General features: G+C 42.2%; 1 protein-coding gene across 5 annotated transcripts in view; it reads left to right on the top strand.

The window, feature by feature from the left end:
- The first annotated feature begins 2,766 nt into the window (after nucleotides 1–2,766).
- LOC119160822 (organic cation transporter protein) overlaps nucleotides 2,767–18,412 on the top strand; it is a 314,044-nt gene continuing 298,398 nt past the window's right edge. The window contains exon 1 of one of the 5 annotated variants that reach the window (XM_037413072.2): nucleotides 2,767–2,859. Coding sequence is in view for 1 of the 5 variants with exons in the window: in XM_037413071.2 (XP_037268968.1) it covers nucleotides 5,470–5,474 (5 nt within the window). In the remaining 4 variants the exon portion in view is untranslated. Of the gene's footprint in view, nucleotides 2,932–5,161; nucleotides 5,475–18,412 lie in introns of those variants that run through there. The other 4 variants (XM_075880783.1, XM_075880781.1, XM_037413071.2 and 1 more) reach the window with 4 other exon arrangements.

Genomic DNA, 18,412 nt, shown 5'->3' with positions numbered 1-18,412 from the left:
ACAGTAATCATAGCAATTACCTATAGTTTCAGTAGACTTGTGCTATTGGGTTGTGACAAAAATATGAAAAGAAAGTGATAGATTACATTTTTGCAATCACTCAGTTATAATTCTGGGACTTTCATTTAATGTTTATCTGATTCTGTTATAAAGGCAGTAATTGTAATCGGTTACTTATTTTCTGTTACGTATATAAGTCCACCCTTGTGCCACAGAGTTCCAAGCCATACATGCAACTCTACAATCAACTTCGTTGGCCACTGTAATATTACTGGGGTACCGAACATTCGTGGTATGGTATTATCTATAAATCACTATTTCAGCTAAAGTCCTTTTTTTCGGCTAGACATCTTACGTTCTATATAGATATGACCTTTATGGCACTGAAATGGGTTTGCGCAGAGAAGACGTACTCATTCCAACTTCTGACCACTGAGTAGCAGCACAAGTAAGGTGCCTTGCTTTTTACTGTAACGGCAATGAGGCAATGCAGGTCCGCAAGAAGTTTCTTTGCTGTAAGTGAGTTACGCATTTAGTTACCTCTTTCGTTAACGCCAATCAAACAGAGATTCCTGAATGCATTGATGTGTTCGGGGGTCTACCCTGAGAACTGGAGCCAGCCAGAGTCTCGGAGAGATGTCAAGGAGAGGAGTAGGGAGCTGCTATTAGTAACTTTTATTTACAATATTTACAGGTAGCGTGTTGCTACTTGATGGGGTTAGCATTGTAGAAGCCCTCGAGCTTCTGTGAGCTTCTCGGAGCCTGTGAGAGCTTGTCGAGAGAGCCTCGGCGCTCGCACTTTATGCCCTTGCCTTCCCAGAATTCCCCGCAGAAAAAAAAAACAATGAAGGCCAGGACAATCCAATAAATTTTGCCATCTTCACCTTCCCCCCCGAAAGGGAAGGTGAAACGCCACCTCCTTCCCAACCCACGAAAGAGGGAAAAGGCACGCCCAGTTCGTCCCACAGCGAGGGAGAAAACACTGCACACCACGTTCGACACAGCACCGCACGAAGACGTTGAGTCCTACAAGGTAATGAACTCGGCAGACCGTTGCAGTGATGAGTATGCGGCGCCAGGCAGACCATGACTTGAGAAAACAGCGCTATTAGGCACCACGGAGAACGTGGGAAATGCATCCACAGATGGTTCTCAGTCACTTGGCTCATTGTCCGCGGCACTCCGACGAACAAGACGTACAGAGATAACCCCACCCTTTTAGGCTGTTTTGACTGTAAATAGCCTTTCATAAGTCGCCAGTCGGTCGGATATGTTCAAAGAATTTTACAATGAGAGACGGCTGCGTCGCGAAATTTCCAGTACGGCTTGCGTGTCGTTGTCGCTTGTGGTTCACATCTGCGAGCACTGTCCCGCAACCGTCTCACGTCCAAGCGGCACCAAGTCTGGGAGGCCGATCATAACAGTATACGGATATCGCAACGTTGGTATGATGAGACGTAAAACAAGGAAAAAAATTGGAGGACCCTTAAGCTTCGTCTTTAAGAGTTCAACGTAATAGCGATATTTTGTCTCAATTGCGAACTTTGGTGCATGAAGTATTTTTGAACTTGCCATGAGCCCACTACATACTTGGCCTTAAGGAAATGGACGCAGTAACGTGTGTGCCTGTTGTAGTGGGTGACCGGCTTTAAAGCATGAAGTCATTATGATAATCACATGTTCTGACCCCCGATGGCAATGTTCGCTTGAATCAGGCATTAAAATTATACTATTTTGTGCTGTATTAGGAAGCTTGTATACAGGACAGGTCTGTTTGTAATGCATGAAAGCTACTTTCACTGTATTTACAAGCAGAGGCGTGGCTGTGTGGTAGAACACCCGCTTACCACGCGAACGAGCCAGGTTGGATCCCAACTCGGACGCATGAATTTTAATTATTTTATTTGCATCGTTTGCGATTTTTCGGTCACGCAGAAGATGATGATTTCTGCTCACAACCGACGACTCCGACGCCAGAACTTCTGCGAAACGAGCTCTTTAACGCTACAGCGTTAATACTATGTGCCTGATGAAATGCGTGTTATGTCATGTCAACTGACGCAGGACGCATTTTCATTGAGGAGGTCAAGACGTTGTAACGCTTTTTCGCCTAAAGTCATTGCCTCCCACAGTACCTTTCACAATCTTCCTGCCGATAAAACAATTCTCAATGATCAATATTGTATGGTACACCTCAAATGTTAATAAGTATTTGTGCGACTGTACGTTTATTATGTGCCGTTCGCTTTGTCCAGTATTCGATGGACAGGCTCCAATAACCTACGCTTTGTTCTCATTCATCAATAATACGCTGCTTATGTGGACGCCAAAGTAAGGTCAGAGGTTACTTTGCTTTCTGCCAGACTGAATGCTCATTATGTACATTAGTAGACATCCCGGCTTTAGCAGTGTTCTTGGCATGCGGTGAGAAAAAATTCGGTATTTTTGTGGGGTTTTATTGAGGCGAAACTCGGCAAACACCCCCTCTCCCGCCTTATTTTGGCAGTCTCTCAGTTTGGCGAGGGCCCCTTCCACTCCTTAAAGCTGTTCTGGATTCGCCCCTGAGATGTTACCACAAATGTGCGATGTTGCCATACGAAGCAGAGTCTGCATTCATCGCAGAACTAAAGCTGCGTATACGTACACTGCATGTTCCACAGTCGAATGCTTATCAGCAACCAAGGTCTATTCGTGCGAGTGAAAGCTATAGGAATGACACTATCACCTTTTACCGCTATAATGTGTTAATGGTTCTCGTTATCTCGCGGCGTAAAAATGCTGAGAGATCTTGCGCATTTTGTTATTGCGCGTCCTGCAGAAGTAAACCGTTGCACGAGCTGAAGTCGTCACCAGCCAACGGTGAGCTTTCGGCACCCTCCAAGTTAATTTCATTCTCACAATAGCTCCGACTTACTCACAGACTTAGTCACAGTAAGTTACTGAAATTTAGTGTGGTGACTCTTCTCTGGTCCTGTTGTTATTACGCACACTTGTGTAAGTTAAAGGACTATTGTTGTTTCAATCGCGGCCATTCAGAAAAGCAGTTGTATGTTATAGTTATCGCTGCTCACTAGATATTCATCAAAGGTCCTCCTATTACACGGATGAAGCAAACTGAGATCAGCATGAGGGAGGGCCACGTTCACATAAATACTCTTTTCTAGGTCTGTGAGGAAGCGTCTGTTTGGTAGCTAAGACAGGTGACACAGCGTATTCCGCAATCCTTACTCCTGTATATATATGGTGCAGCTACGCGGAGTCTCGCGTGATGCCATCAATTCCTTACCCGAAGGCGTAACAATCACTGTAGAGCCTTGTTAATTGTGAATTATATACCTTGTGGCGTTACGGTGACGTAACTCGCCAGAATACATCGTCTATTAATGCAATGAACTGCTGTTTACAATCAAAACCCCTTAAAGGAAAAGTCTTTCAGCCATGGTAGTCAGAGTCAAACGGTTTCAAAGACTGCATTTATTCACTCTCGTTTAGGACGGTGATCTAACGATTATGGTGCCCGAATGCTGACCCGAAGGTCGCAGGATCGAACTCCAGCCGTGACGGCCACATTCTTGATGGAGGCGAGCATGCTAGAGGCCCACCTGCCTAGATTTTGGAACACCAAGTAGTCGAATTTGCTGAGCACTCTAAAAAATAATCGAGCAAAAAGGGTGTCTTTTTGTTCACAACAATAATCTTCATCCGGCTTGCCAGCGCGTCCTTTTTTCATAAACTCGGCTCTGGCCACTTACCTATCAAGAGTGGTATATGTCACGCTGATAACGCGCATACATTCGTGACATGAAAGTAACGGGCACGCGGCAATTATGCAAGGAAAGTAACGCAACACATTTGACAATTATTGTTGGGGGAGACAATAATAGTAATAATAATATCTGTGGTTTCACGTCTCAAAACCACGAAATGATTATGAGAGACGCCGTGTAGTGGGAGGGCTCCGGAAATTTCGACCATCTGGTGTGCTTTGTGACGTGCATTCACATCGCACAGTACACGGGCCTTTCGCCTTGTTGGACGAAAACATACCCTTTTTACTCGACCATTTCTCAGTAAGCTCTCCACTACAGCGTCCCTCACAATCTTATTGTGGTTTTGGGAGAGTCAGCACTCTCGTTTATGCTACGTGCACGTTACAGCAGCGCTGTGATGTGGCAAAGAGGGTTGCGATAACATTAGGTTGTTATAAACAGACCAAGAACATGTTGCTAGCACTGAAGCCTAATTGTTTTCTTAACTAGGGCAGCGTAGGAAAATGCATGAACAAGTGATCCCACGCGAGCACAGCCGTCTATGCGGGTGCTTCTTTATCGCATGCCATAAACAGGCACGCCATCACTAATGTTTGTTTTGCGGCCTTGTTTTTTTTTCTTTATGATATCTATCTGGGATAGCTTTCCCGCTTAGTATTTCCTTCATGGGGTTCGTATGCTAAAAAAGACACGTCATGTCATGGGTGTGTCTCTGACAATTCTTGTAAAACATTGAAATATATATCGTTTTTTTATATATGCACGTGTCGAGATGACGTTTATTCATATTCGCCTGCATTGATTTCCTAAGTCACACCTAATGTTTGCGCCCGGCCTGGAACTTTCCATTCTTTTTCTGCGTTTTTTTTTGTGCAGCTTGGAGTTATGTGTTCATGCATTCACCATCTAGCCCAAACAAGAGCTTTACTGCCTTTATTCCGACATTTTGAATGAATAGTTCTTTTGGCCAGATTAATGTATACATATCTTTGGTGCTGTTTGTTTACTAATGCTCAAGTCGCAGTCCGCATTTTAGTCACAATGTACGACTTTCAGCACTGGCTTATTGAGATGTCGTGGGTGCACGAGGCTCAGCTGCACGTATTGCATGGTTGTGCTTCCGACGTAGTATTATTTGCTCTTTACTTTAACGAAAATAGACTGATCACTACGCCAGCATGATTATTACCGTGGAAATACCTCGATCCGCAGCTGTGATCCTTCACATTGGGCATAGAAGACAGAGCAGCCTGAAACGCAGAAGATGATCACCGCTGAAAGACGGGCAGCTTGATTGAGAACGATGTTGCCCTTGCGCATCTGTTCGGTCTTGCGTCGCACAGACTGTGATGTTAGCGCGTCAAGCTGGCGCCTTGTCGTCCATTCATTGAACACATCACCGCCTTGGCGGGAAGTGGCAGTTGAGCCATATTGGGCATGCCATCGGCAAAGTCTTTTATTGCGGGTGACCAATTCGCGCTTCGGGTACGTTTCGAAGGGCAACAACACCATTTGCTATTATATGTCCACTCCTCCGCTGCGCGGCTGCTGACTTGTTTGTGCAACTTTAATCTACGCCTGCTGCGATGACTCTTCAACACAACGAACACGTGCTCTACTCGGCTCTCTTGTTCGTCGTACACAAAGGGGACGAGGTGCGCTACTCTACGGAAGTGCGCCACTCGAGACACCTTTCCTGATGAGGTAAGTTCCTTAATAGTGAGAAGCTGGCATCTGCGTGATTATGGCAGAGGAAACCAAGGGCTCGTATTGTGCACTCTTCCAGGTCTAAAGGACAAATAAATACCAAAAGAAGGAATAAAGAAGCCATAAAGTTGCTAAACAGCAAAAGTAGCCAAACGCATACCCATGCGTGAGTGAAAACGACGGTGATTTTATATTTGAGGAAGCAACGCAAAAGTACTGTGGTTGCGATTTCAATGAGGGCAGCAACAGTCATTCAAGATTACATTTGTAAAAATCTAACCGCCAACATTGATCACTGCCTGGCAACCATTTGAGGCCGAGAGATGTCGTTTCTGGTGCTGTTGTGGAGATACCGCTCTGTTCATGAGTCTTGCGTCACTTTTGCGAATCTTGTGCCTGCGTGCCTCCCCAGAGCGCGATCATTTCATAATCCAGGAAACTTCCGCTCGGACAGCAGTTTGGCAGCAGTGCTTGCAACGCTTCACGGCGCTAACAAGTATTCTTTGTACGCAGATGAAAATTTCAGTACTGAACCTCAATTGTATCGTTGCTAGCACTGCTGCCAAGTACCATTGTCTACGTTGAGTCTGCTTGCTGTTGTCTTGGTAAAAGGTGAATAAGAAACTAGGCGTATTTCAGCGAGAAGTATGGGTGGAATTTCGTGATTTAAAAAAAAAAGTGTGGACAGTTGTACTGCTGTCTATGACGACATTGGGCCACTCGCCGAAAAGAAAAAAATCGTTGCGAAAAAACCTTGCAGATGCGCGAAAGTAAAAAAAAAATTCTCGTGATAGAAATTAAGAAATTACGTGTGAAAGTTGAGGTCTTAGAGGTGTACACAAGAGCAAACAAACTTGAAACTTGCTCAGGTAATTAATGAAACAGGTCAGATCGACGGAATTTGTTTAGACTTATCGAAGGCTTTCGACTGCGTCTCGCACTCATACTTACTTGGTAAACTACTTGACCTCGGAGTTAATTTGAATATAGTTAAGTTGGTCCAATCATATCTAACTGATAAAACGCAATACGTGGAAACTGAAGGGAAGAAATCGAAAACAATAAATGTAACAACCGGCACCTTCAGGGGTCGGTTTTAGGACCTGTTTTATTTCTTTGTTAGATAAATGACACTACAAATGACTTTAGCAGGAAAATCACTGTTCGCCTATTTGCGCACGATTACCGGATATATTCTAAAATATCATGTCACAAAGATAAGTTAGTTAGCTTCAGCACTATTATCGATTACTAATCAGTGCACACAATTGAAACTGAAAATAGAGCACGAGAAAACAGTATATGCGTGCAAACTAGAAAACAAAAAATTGTGTTAGTTTATCATTATATGCCAGATGGTAAGCCATTAACACAAGTAAGGCACTTCAAGTATCTAGGCATTACGATGAGTGATGACTTATCTTGGAAAAGGCACATTTCTAATATATCTTAACGTTTCTACTTCATCAGGTATTGATAACATTAACTCTAAAATACTGAAGAACACCACAGATATTTCCAGCCGCTTCCTCTGTCTCCTATTTAACCAATCGCTATCAACAGGCGAACTGCCCAAGGATTGGAAGATTGGTAAAGTGATTCCCGTATTTAAGTCTGGTGACAGGCACTCGCCCCGTAATTATCGACCCATTTCACTTACATACCTCTCTTGCAAACTACTTGAACATATCGTGGCTTCTCATATCTACGATCATCTTGAATCACACAACTTCTTCTACTCCCATCAGCATGGCTTTAGAAAAGGCTACTCATGTGACACCCAGTTATTCGAATTCACGACTGACCTTCACTTTAATATGAACGCTAACGAACAAACCAATTGCTTCTTCCTTGATTTCGCCAAGGCATTTGATACTGTCCCTCATTGTCGTTTAATCTCTAAATTGGCCGCACTCCCTATTGATTCATTAATCCTGTCTTGGCTACAAAGCTTCCTCTCTTCGCGTGAGCAACTTACGGTAATCAATGACAGTTGATCCAACATTTGCGACGTCACATCCGGTGTTCCCCAAGGCAGTATAATAGGTCCGTTACTTTTTCTAATATACAATAATGATTTGACCGATAACCTTTCATCCACAGTTAGGTTAGTCGCTGACGATTGCGCCATATACCGCAACATCAAATGCTTTAATGATCATTCCTTTCTCCAAAATGACCTTGACCTAACCTTCCGGTGGTGCGAAACTTGGCATATGTCCCTTAACGCCTCTGAATGCAAGTTAATCTCGTTCACTCGAAAGCATAACAGTTCAGCATTTCACTATAACATTAATAACGCCGTTGTGTCAGCTACACCATCTTACAGATATTTAGGCGTTCACCTTACATCGGATCTATCTTGGACTACGCATATAGCAGCTGTCTCATCGAAAGCATCTCAATCTCTCGGATATCTCCGCAGAAACTTGCGCAACGCTCCTTCTAACGTACGCCCATGATCATATATTACTTATCTTCGCCCACAGCTAGAGTATGCATCATCCACAAGGTCACCATATCAAGATTACTTGGTACGTATGTTGGAAGCCGTCCAGAATAAGGCAGCGAGATTCATCTCCGGAAACTACGACTATCATTCAAGTATTACCCTAATAAAACAAGACCTTGCATTTCAGTCACTAGAAATGCGCCCCAACATTGCTCTTTTATGACTGTTTCATAGGTACATTTATAGTAACGAAATTCACTGTTTGCCACTTTATTCTCCTGCGCGCACTTCCCAGCGCATTCACAATGCACGTAGTTTTATGCGCATTCATGGTCACACGCCGGCATTTAACTTATGATCACTACCTCGAGCCATTGCGTATTGGAACGGTCTTCCGGATCATGTTGTATCCATTTGTAACCGTGAAATTTATCGTGACAACCTGATTTCGTTGCACTCTAGTAATGTATAACACTGTTGCACCTTGATTTTTGTAATCTTTTATATATATAAATATATATATATATATATATATATATATATATATATATATATATTCGTCTGCTTTTCTCTTTTACTGTTATTTCGTTTGTATACTGATGCCCCCCTTACTCAATGCCCTTCAGTGGGCCTGTAAGGTATTTTGAATAAATAAATAAATAAATAAATAAATAAATAAATATGTAATACCGTAGTCGTAAATCTTTGTACGCTAAGACGTAAGCTAAACTTTCCTTCCCGAGATGTTAAACTAACTGAATACTTGACTTTGATACGAACCGCCCTTGAGTACGGTAGCATAATATGAGATACGCATGGAAAAAACTAGATAAAAATTGAAAAATAAGGAGACGGGCAGCAAGATTTCATAGGAAGTTTGAGAATAACGTTTGCGGGCGTTGCGGGTATCATATGAGTTATAGAATAACGTTTGCCCCTCCTAGGGAACAATCTAGGGACTTTAGCTGCCCCACAAACTCAAATGCACGGAAACTACACATAGCCTCTACACCAGCACTTCGCGGGCCACGATCGCCGCACGCTAATTCGGGTTTTCCGCGGGCAGGCCGCGAACGCGAACGGTGGCTTGCGTACGACGCATGCGCAGTGGCAGCGAACGCACCACAAGGGCTCGTGGTGCGCTATTCTTAAACTTCGTATTATGTAGAAATATAGGTACACAGAATCAGTGACCGAAATGCTTACTCAACTAAACTTGCCTGAGCATTCATTACAGCGAAAAGTTGCTAGATTAAAATTCATTCACTTATTGAAACACGGTTGCTTCAACTTTAATTCTCACTGATACACTCAAAACAGAATGCCATGTATTTTCCGGTCTGTCAGAAAGAGCCATCAGGATCAATTTGTGCCCCTACCCAGAAAGGTTGGCACCTTTAAATACTCCCGCTTCCCGAAAACGATTGAAGAGTGGAACTTGCTACCGCATAATATAACTAAAATTAACTCTTCAGAGGAATTTGAATAAAAAAGGTACTGGCCTATTATTCTTCAAGCTTACTGTATATAAGCGTTTTCATCTTCCCTTTTTTTTTGGTGAATGGCGGTTTGTATGCTTTCACATCAGTTCAAATAATTAGACGTAGTGATAAACAGTTCCTGATTTTGATTATTGTAATTTTGAAGCATGTGGAACAGTGTATGTTGAGGGTAGTGTCTGCGATTGTGTTGCTCTCAGCTCAATGTTGATCATCACTGTGTAAAACTTGAATACCTTTGTGCGTTGTACTTTTGGTTGGAGTTACTTTTCGTTGGCGTTACGATTTGTATGGTCTGCATGGCCTATAGTTGTGTTTAAAGCTGCCAGATACATTGTCTGTCTTGAATCATTGTGTAGTGCTTGTGTCTTTGAACAATATGCGATAGTATTTCAGTACTTCACCCTGTATCAGCCTTTGGCTAACAGTAGAAATAAACAAATAAATAAATAAAAGGCTTGCCTAATGAAGGTGACCCTTCCGACATAGTCCAGAAAATTTGCACAGCATTTTGGGAACCTATCACTTCTGCAGATATTGATGTTTGCCACACAATGGGAACTAAACATCCTGATGTGAAGATAATTGTACGTTTTGTTCGCCGGGAAAAACGCAATGCTCTCTTGGCTAAAGTGAAGAGGGCACGTTTTTCTGCTACCGAAATTTGCTTCCAGTCAAATGATCCTATCCTTGTCAACGAAAACCTAACCCAGCTTGGGAAACAACTTCCTGGTGCTACCGTAGCTAAGAAGCCTGACGTTGGATGGCAGTACAGCCATGGCCACGTCTGTGTATAGCACGCAAGCAGCCGGTTTTTGCTCTGTGGGGCGAAACCTTGAGGCAGTACCGGGCTCTGATGTGGTCAGCCTCACAACATGGGCAAGAATGCTCCTTATACACCACTTCAGAGCCCCAAACTGTCACAAGGTGTCGCGCCATGGAGCAAAAACTGGCTGCTCGCGTGCTCTACAAAGACGTGGCAGCAGCTGTATGTGTGGACGTGGAATGGAAAAATTTTTGCTAGGAGAACGGAATCATCTGAGATGCTGAGACTTGCGGAACGCGATGACTGGGAAAAAAATAAGCCGCTAGGGATCGAATTGGCACTTTTGAATGGGTACAGTTTGCTGCGAACGGACATTATTTGGTAGTTGACAATACCAAGATGCAGACAGTTTTAACAAAGTGGTCACGCATAATGGAAGACACTTTACTGCTATACGTTTGAATGTGTATAGTATTTATTTATTTATTTCATTTACAAATACCTCACAGGCTCCAAATAGGAGCATTATGTGAGGGGGACTCTACCATAGTTGTTCAAAAAGAACACAAAACAAACGAAAAGAATTCAAAAGCCACGTATTATACAATTGCTAAAATGGTCGATAACATACACTGTAGTAATATGACACTAATATGCGTTATTCATTTTTGAACGGTTCGAGATGTCAGTGTACAATGAATGAACACGAATATAAGATACATGCTTAGGAAACACAGTCTTATATAGTTAGTATTTTATTCCTAAACGCCACGTGATCACGAATGCATATTACATCATAAGGAAGGTTATTCGTTTGAACTATGGCACGTGCTAGCGCGGATGTGTTAGTTGCTTGGGGGCTGCCGAAATGACGAGCAAAACTATGCTGATTATGAAGCCTGCGAGATGTGCGATGGGGCGTTGTTAGTGGCAATGTATTTACGTGTGTGCTGTAGGTGACTATATGGAATAAACATAGAGTAGCTGTATTCCTGCGCAATTCCAAGGATGGTAGTGATAACGAAGCCTTCATGTTAGTCACACCAAAATAGCGATTGTAGTCACGCGCGATGAAACGTGCAGCGTGGGTTTGCATAGATTCTAGTGAGTCGATGAGATAGGCTTGTTGAGGTAACCAGATGGATTATGCGTATTCGAGTTGTGGACGGACGAATGTTTGATATGCTAGCTTACGCGTTATGGATGGCGCCATATGAAGATTACGTTTCAGGTATCCGAGTGCACGATGCTGTGGCAGTAATTTTTTTCAATGTGCGTTGACCAGGATAGATTCAAAGTGAAGTTAATGTCAAGGTACCTATAGTGGTCTGTTGCCAGTATAGGTTTATTGTTGACGGAATATAAGTCGAGTTTGACTGCTTTCGGCTGAATGTCATTAGTTCACATTTCGCAGTGTTTACCATCATATGCCACTTTGAGCACCAGAATGTGATTTGATCGAGATCTTGTTGTAATGCCGAGATGGTCTGCTGGACTAATAATTTTGCGGTATATGATGCAATCGTCGGTGAACAGACGGATGTTTGATGAGATATGAGATGGAATGTCAATAATGTAGATGAAAAATAACAAAGGACTCAGGACGCTGCCATGAAGAACTCCAGAAAGAACGTCAGGTAATGAAGATGACGTGTTACTGACCCGTGTATACTGCTTGCGTGATGATAGAAAGTTCCGGAGTTAAGATATGGTTAGAGAATCAAGATTAAGAGAAGACAGTTTAGTAATTAAACGGCAATGTGCGACACGATCAAATGCTTTAGAAAAATCGACGTATATGCAGTCTGTCTGTGAGTTGCCATCCATGTTAAAATGAAGATCATGGGTGAATTCAAGAAGCTGGATTTCACAAGGCAAACCCTTTCTAAAGCCATGCTGTTGTAAATGTTCTTTTCTAAATGCTAGGCAATATTAGATGCAACGATGTGTTCAAGTATCTTGCAAGGAATGCTAGTGAGGGATATGGGTCGATAGTTGTTTACATCACTTTTATTTCCAGATTTGAAGATTGGTATCACCTTGATAATTTTCCAATCATGTGGAAGTGTACCAGTGGATAATGATTGATTAAAGATGAGATGAAGGAATAAACTGCAAGGAATAATGGTTAGTTTGAGAATATTAATGTATTATAATAATGAATATTAGTATCGATACCATCAATACCAGAGCTTGTGGATACCTTAAGTTTCTTTATTATGGATGCGATACCTTCGACTGTTAATTAAATGCGGTTCATATACCTATTAGTGACGTCGGTGACACTAGGAATATTTGAGCAGTCTTATTTTGTAAATACTGATGTAAAATAATGGTTTAAGACTTCGGCACAATTTTCTTCTTCTATCAAATCAGCCTTTTCATCTCTTAGTGCTATGTTATTTGGAGAGAGAGTCGGGGAAATAGCGTGCCAAAATTTTTCGGGATTGGTAGTCATCAGAGACTGTAAGTCATGCAAAAAAAAACTTATTCTTAGCTTTACGAACGGCGCGACAGTATGCGGTTTCACAGGATTTTTGTTTCGACCAATGTGCAGGAGTGCTTAGTCGCTTAGCTGTTTGAAAAAAGTGTTTCTTTTTATTTTGTAAAGTTCGCAGAGATTTGTGATACCATGGCTTTGACCCGTTAAATCTGAATGAGATTAGTGATATATGAGCACCCATTATTGACAGTAGCTTGTGTTTGAAGGTTGTACAGTTTTCGTCGAGGGTACGGGAGGCAAAAGTGGGCAGAAATTTATCAATGAACGTCTGGAGACCCGAGTTAATGTCAGTACAATCGGCTTTCTTGTAGTTGAAGATGCGCTTAAGAGTAGTTGCTCGTGATTGTGAGGGAATGGTAATAGTTAGGTTCAAGATTTTGTGGTTACTTAAGCAGTCAATGACAGAAACGGCACTAGTAACCTGGGGATTTGACGCCAGATTGATGTCGAGGGTGTTGGTTTCTCGGGTAGGTTGGTCTAGTAACTGTACCAATGAAAGATCGAGGGTGAGTTCAATGAATTCATTCCAGGATCGAGAGCTAGAAGTTAAAGAAGTCCAGTTAATGTCAGGGTAATTACAATTGACCGTTAACAATACAGTTTATTTGGGATATTTTTCGGAAATAGCGTCGAGATTGGCACTCAAGTTGCAAATGAAGAAAGCAGAACTGTCAGGTAGCCTCTAACAGACTCCAATTATTTAGTTAGTGAAGGGTGACGTGATGCAGACCCATAGAATTTCCAGCGGGCTGGGAATGTCTAGAATAAAGGATGTTATGCTGTTTTTACCGGCAATTAAAATGCCACGTCCTTTTTTACCTTCGCAATCTTTGCGATAGACCACGTAGTCAGTGTCTGGTAGAATCTCTTGATCTAAGATACTCGAATTAAGCCAAGTGTCTGTTAGAGCTCTTATATCACACTCGCAGTTTTCAAGATGGGATTTTAGTTCAACTTGTTTCAACAGAATGCTGCGTATGTTAGTATAGGCGAAAGAGGAACGTTGCGGCGCATTCTTTTGGCGCTGTAGTTGGGAAAAACGCACGGTATTTGCCGTGCGATTCCGTACTAGCTATCGCGTACATTGAACAACTGCGCATGACATGGCATCGTAAAAATACGTGTTATTATCAATTCGCAGCTTATCAAAGTTCAGTTTGGATGACATGCCCTTTGATTTCACAAAATCGCGCAAGTTCTTCCTAGCGACTCGCGTCCGCGAGGAAAAATCTTCGCGTACAGTTAGTTCGCTGCCTTTCAGCTTGAATCCATTTCCTAAGACGCCCTACTTGTCTTTGAAAAGCGTGAATTTAAGGATAATTGCCCTGCACTTGTTAGCGTTGTACTTTGCAAGGTGATGTGATCATTCAATTTGCTATGGTTGGATACCTATCCCTAAAATAGTTTCCAATCTCAGCATGTTCCTCGATTTCTTAGTTTTAAAGTTTGTTGTACTTTTGCTTTGTGGGAAACGTGGCTTGCTCCTAACGACAATCCAACCCTTCACGACTGTAGTCTTACAAATAATATGGTGTTACCAGGACTAGTAGTCGTGGTGGATGAGTCGCTTTGTACGTGAAAAACTGTATTGTTCATAATAATATTGATGAGCTAACTTTTGTGACCCCTCCTATGCAATGTATTAAAATCCGTTTACCAAATGTTCTAATTAACACAGTGTATCGGTCACCCGCAAGCAGTAAGTCTAATTTTTTCGCTATTTTCCAAACCATTATATCAGAGCTTCAGATGTTTCACGTGCCTTTTTTTATGGGTGACATAAATATCAACATACTAAGTGATGACGTTACCACTATGCAGCTTGAAACACTTCTGTCCACCTATTGTTGTGTTAACACTATCGATCTACCAAGCCGAATCACAGACCATAGCGCCACACTTCTGTACATATGTATCACAAATGTTCCGACGAATAAGACTTTTGCAGGCCTATTTTCACTGGATCTTAGTGACCGCTTAACCTTTTTTTCTTTTTTTTACTGCAGGGAACAAGCCAACGTACAATGAAAAAACACTGTAACGTGTCATCAACCAGCTTAACCTAGAAAAAAATTCACTCAGAAATAGCCCTTGCGAACTGGTCTTTTGTGTGCGCATATCGCGCATATACCGCTTTCTCGCGTTAACTCAAAGCATGTTATAGCCCCGCCGCGGTGGTCTAGTGGCTAAGGTACTCGGCTGCTGACCCGCAGGTCGCGGGTTCGAATCCCGGCTGCGGCGGCTGCATTTCCGATGGAGGCGGAAATGTTGTAGGCCCGTGTACTCAGATTTGAGTGCACGTTAAAGAACCCCAGGTGGTCGAAATTTCCGGAGCCCTCCACTACGGCGTCTCTCATAATCATCAGTGGTTTTGGGACGTTAAACCCCACATATAAATCAATCAATCAAAGCATGTTATAATAAGTTTTCCGTTGATGATACACACAAATAAGGAAAAGAACATTCGCCAGCCATGGATAAATATCAACGTTTGCAAAAGAATAAAAAAACAAAACATAAAACAAAACGCATGGTAAGTTATTCAAACACGTGACCTACAGGTGCTGAAAAAATTCAAAACGAATCGAAATAAGCTCAATGCTGACATACTCAGAGCTGAAAAGTGTTATTATGAATGCCTTTTTGCCAAGATTCACAATGGTCCTCGTAAACATTCGAACGAAGTGAATCATCTGGTACAATTCACCGAAAGTACAATAAGTGTTAATATAAAGGCCTTCTACCAATACATGAGCGACGAAGCAGCCATCACGGTTATGAACGAGTATTTTCCCTCCGGTGATTATGTACCTCCTTCAGGGCATCGTACACAAGAAAGGATTACCCGTAGAACAAGACAGCCTAACACAATCAGTCATATCCTGTGACACCATCAGAAGTATGCAGCTTGGTAACTAAACTACGTAACAATGTGGCAACAGGCGCTGATGACTCGATCATCGTGCCTTTGGAGCACGTTGCGGACCTTATATCGGCAGTCTTGGCTCATGTTATAAACTTCATGTTCGTCTCTGGTATTGTCCCCTCTGAACTCAAGCTTGCGCGTGTATGTCCTGTGCCCAAGGGCGGTGTTTGAATGACACTTCTAAATATATACTAATTTCTGTTTTTTCCGGTGCTATCGAAGATATTTGAGAGTACCATAAATTGTGGACTAAGGAACTTTCTTTCAAAGTACCGAATCATAAACTGTGCTCAGTATGACTTCCAGAAAGGAAAGTTCACTGAATTAGCCCTAATAAATGTGAAGGAGAAGATACTAAATAGTTTAGAAAGAAAAGACTATATGGAGTTAGACTGTTTCTTGACCCGAGGAAGGCTTTCGATAGCATCAAGCATGACATTCGCGAAGTAAAATTATATAATTACGGATTGCGTGGCGCTGTTTATACTATGAATAACTTATCTGATAGAAAACAATATGTTAAACTTGGAAGCTTAATGTCGGCAGAAACAGTACTTACACAAGACGTTCCTCAAGGTTCTATTTTGGGACCCTGTTATTTATACTTATACTATATATTTATACTATACTTTATACTTATACTTTATACTTATAATATATAGACAATATATGGAGTATCTCTTACACAGAAAAGTAAGTCATGTACGCAGATGACATGAATGCCTTCTTCGGCGCTAACACAATGGCCGATCTTTAAGTTACTGTGAGTAATATTTAAGACATCTGGAATTATGGCTCCATAAAAACAAGCTTGCCTTAAACGCAAGTAAAATAATGTGTTATATTCAGGCCTAGTAATAAGACATGCACTACACTGAAATTCTCCTTCCAGGGCACCATGCTGGAGTGTGTTAAAACACCAAAAGTTCTAAGAGTATGGTTCGAGGAAAACATGTCATGCAATACACATACATCAAAACGTGTCTCTGATTTAGGCAAACTTGTAGGCTGCATGTATACGCTATCCGACCTTGTGACTTAATGGTTAAAAAAGGCTATATACTACTGTCATTTCTATTCCTGGTTATCTTATTGCGCACTAGTATGGGCAGAAACGTCTTCGCAGAACCTGTACAAATTAGAGGTGCTACAGAAAAAAGTTCGTAGAATATTTAAAATTTTTATGTGCTTCCTAGTAAACTAGGTACTCACCAGCTCTTAATAAACCATGATCTTATGAGAGCACGTGGCATTTACACATATAAACTAATACTTTATATTCAGAAAAACAAACTTCGTCTGCATTCGGTTGACAGCTCATGCCGATACTCTACGAAATCAGTCAAGAACCGTTCCCTTTTGTCGCACACGTTACGCAGAATGCTTTCTAAATTATCAGATACCTACTACATTCAACAAATTTTCAACTATTATTGATTTCAAGCTGCCTGAACGAAAGTTCAATAAACATGGTCGAAGTCTGCTCTTGAACATCTAGCATCTGCTCAAACAGAACTATCTGCATTTTATCATATTTTATTTTGGATTTATTTATTTTGCATAAAATTGTTGTTTCTTCGCTTGTGCACACAACGTTTATGTAACTTAGGTTAATCCGTGTGTTTATTTTGCTGCGTAAAAAGAAACAAGCTATTACTTTGGCCTATGCGTGTACAGTTATTCTATATGTGGGGTTTAACGCCCCGAAACCACGATATAATTATGAGAGACGCTGTAGTGGAGGGCTCCGGAAATTTCGACCACCTGAGGTTCTTTACCGTGCACCCAAATCTGAGCAAACGGGCCCATAGCATTTCCGCCACTCCATCGGAAATACAGCCGCCGCAGCCGGGATTCGATCCCGCGACCTGCGGGTTAGAAGCCGAGTACCTTAGCTCCTAAACCATCATGGTGGGGCTATACATGTACAGTTAACTCCGTGATATTTTTAAATGCCTTCTGCCCTTGCACGGGTTTTCGGGCTCTCTCAAGATGATTGATTGATATGTGGGGTTTAACGTCCCAAAACCACTCTATGATTATGAGAGACGCCGTAGTGGAGGGCTCCGGAAATTTAGACCACCTGGGGTTCTTTAACGTGCACCCAAATCTGAGCACACGGGCCTACAACATTTCCGCCTCCATCGGAAATGCAGCCGCCGCAGCCGGGATTTCTCTCAAGATGTCTGCGACAACTTTTCGCCTAAGGACCTCCGACTTGATGTGTTGGAAATAAACTTGACTTGACTTTTCTCATTACTGCAAGCGCCAGCCTTGTGGTTACAATGAAAATGTGCACTGCACGATTTAGGTAAAAATGGCAGCTGATGCGATTGAAGAATATATGGTTGTCACTTGCGTAGTCGTTTCTAGCGCGATGACTAAGCCCGAGCAGTTGTTATATTTCTGAGGTGCGGTGCACATCAAGGAAATATCATGGGCAGTGCGTCGGGTATCTCATTTCTAATGCGGATGAGCACGGAGTGTCCTGCATGCGGATTGCTTTCAATGGTTCTGTTCACTTCCACTTGCCCCTCAAAGTCACATTTAGCAATCGGTATTCTGCGAAATACGGTAGCATGCAACAATTACCCCCGAGTGCCAACAATTTGTTCAAAGATTTTTTTTTTTTTGTAATGCAAGTTCTAAATTCACTTGTCGGAACTGAAAACACGCATTAGCCACAATGTCTTGACGCCACATACTTGAGCGCCAGCGGCTCTGGGACTTTATAGAATATTGGCAACGTGGTTCACATGGGGGGGGGGGGGGGGGGGGTACAAAAAAGT

Source organism: Rhipicephalus microplus, chromosome X (assembly GCF_043290135.1).
Source record: "Rhipicephalus microplus isolate Deutch F79 chromosome X, USDA_Rmic, whole genome shotgun sequence".
Taxonomy (NCBI): domain Eukaryota; kingdom Metazoa; phylum Arthropoda; class Arachnida; order Ixodida; family Ixodidae; genus Rhipicephalus; species Rhipicephalus microplus.
This window is presented reverse-complemented; position numbering and strand designations above follow the sequence as displayed.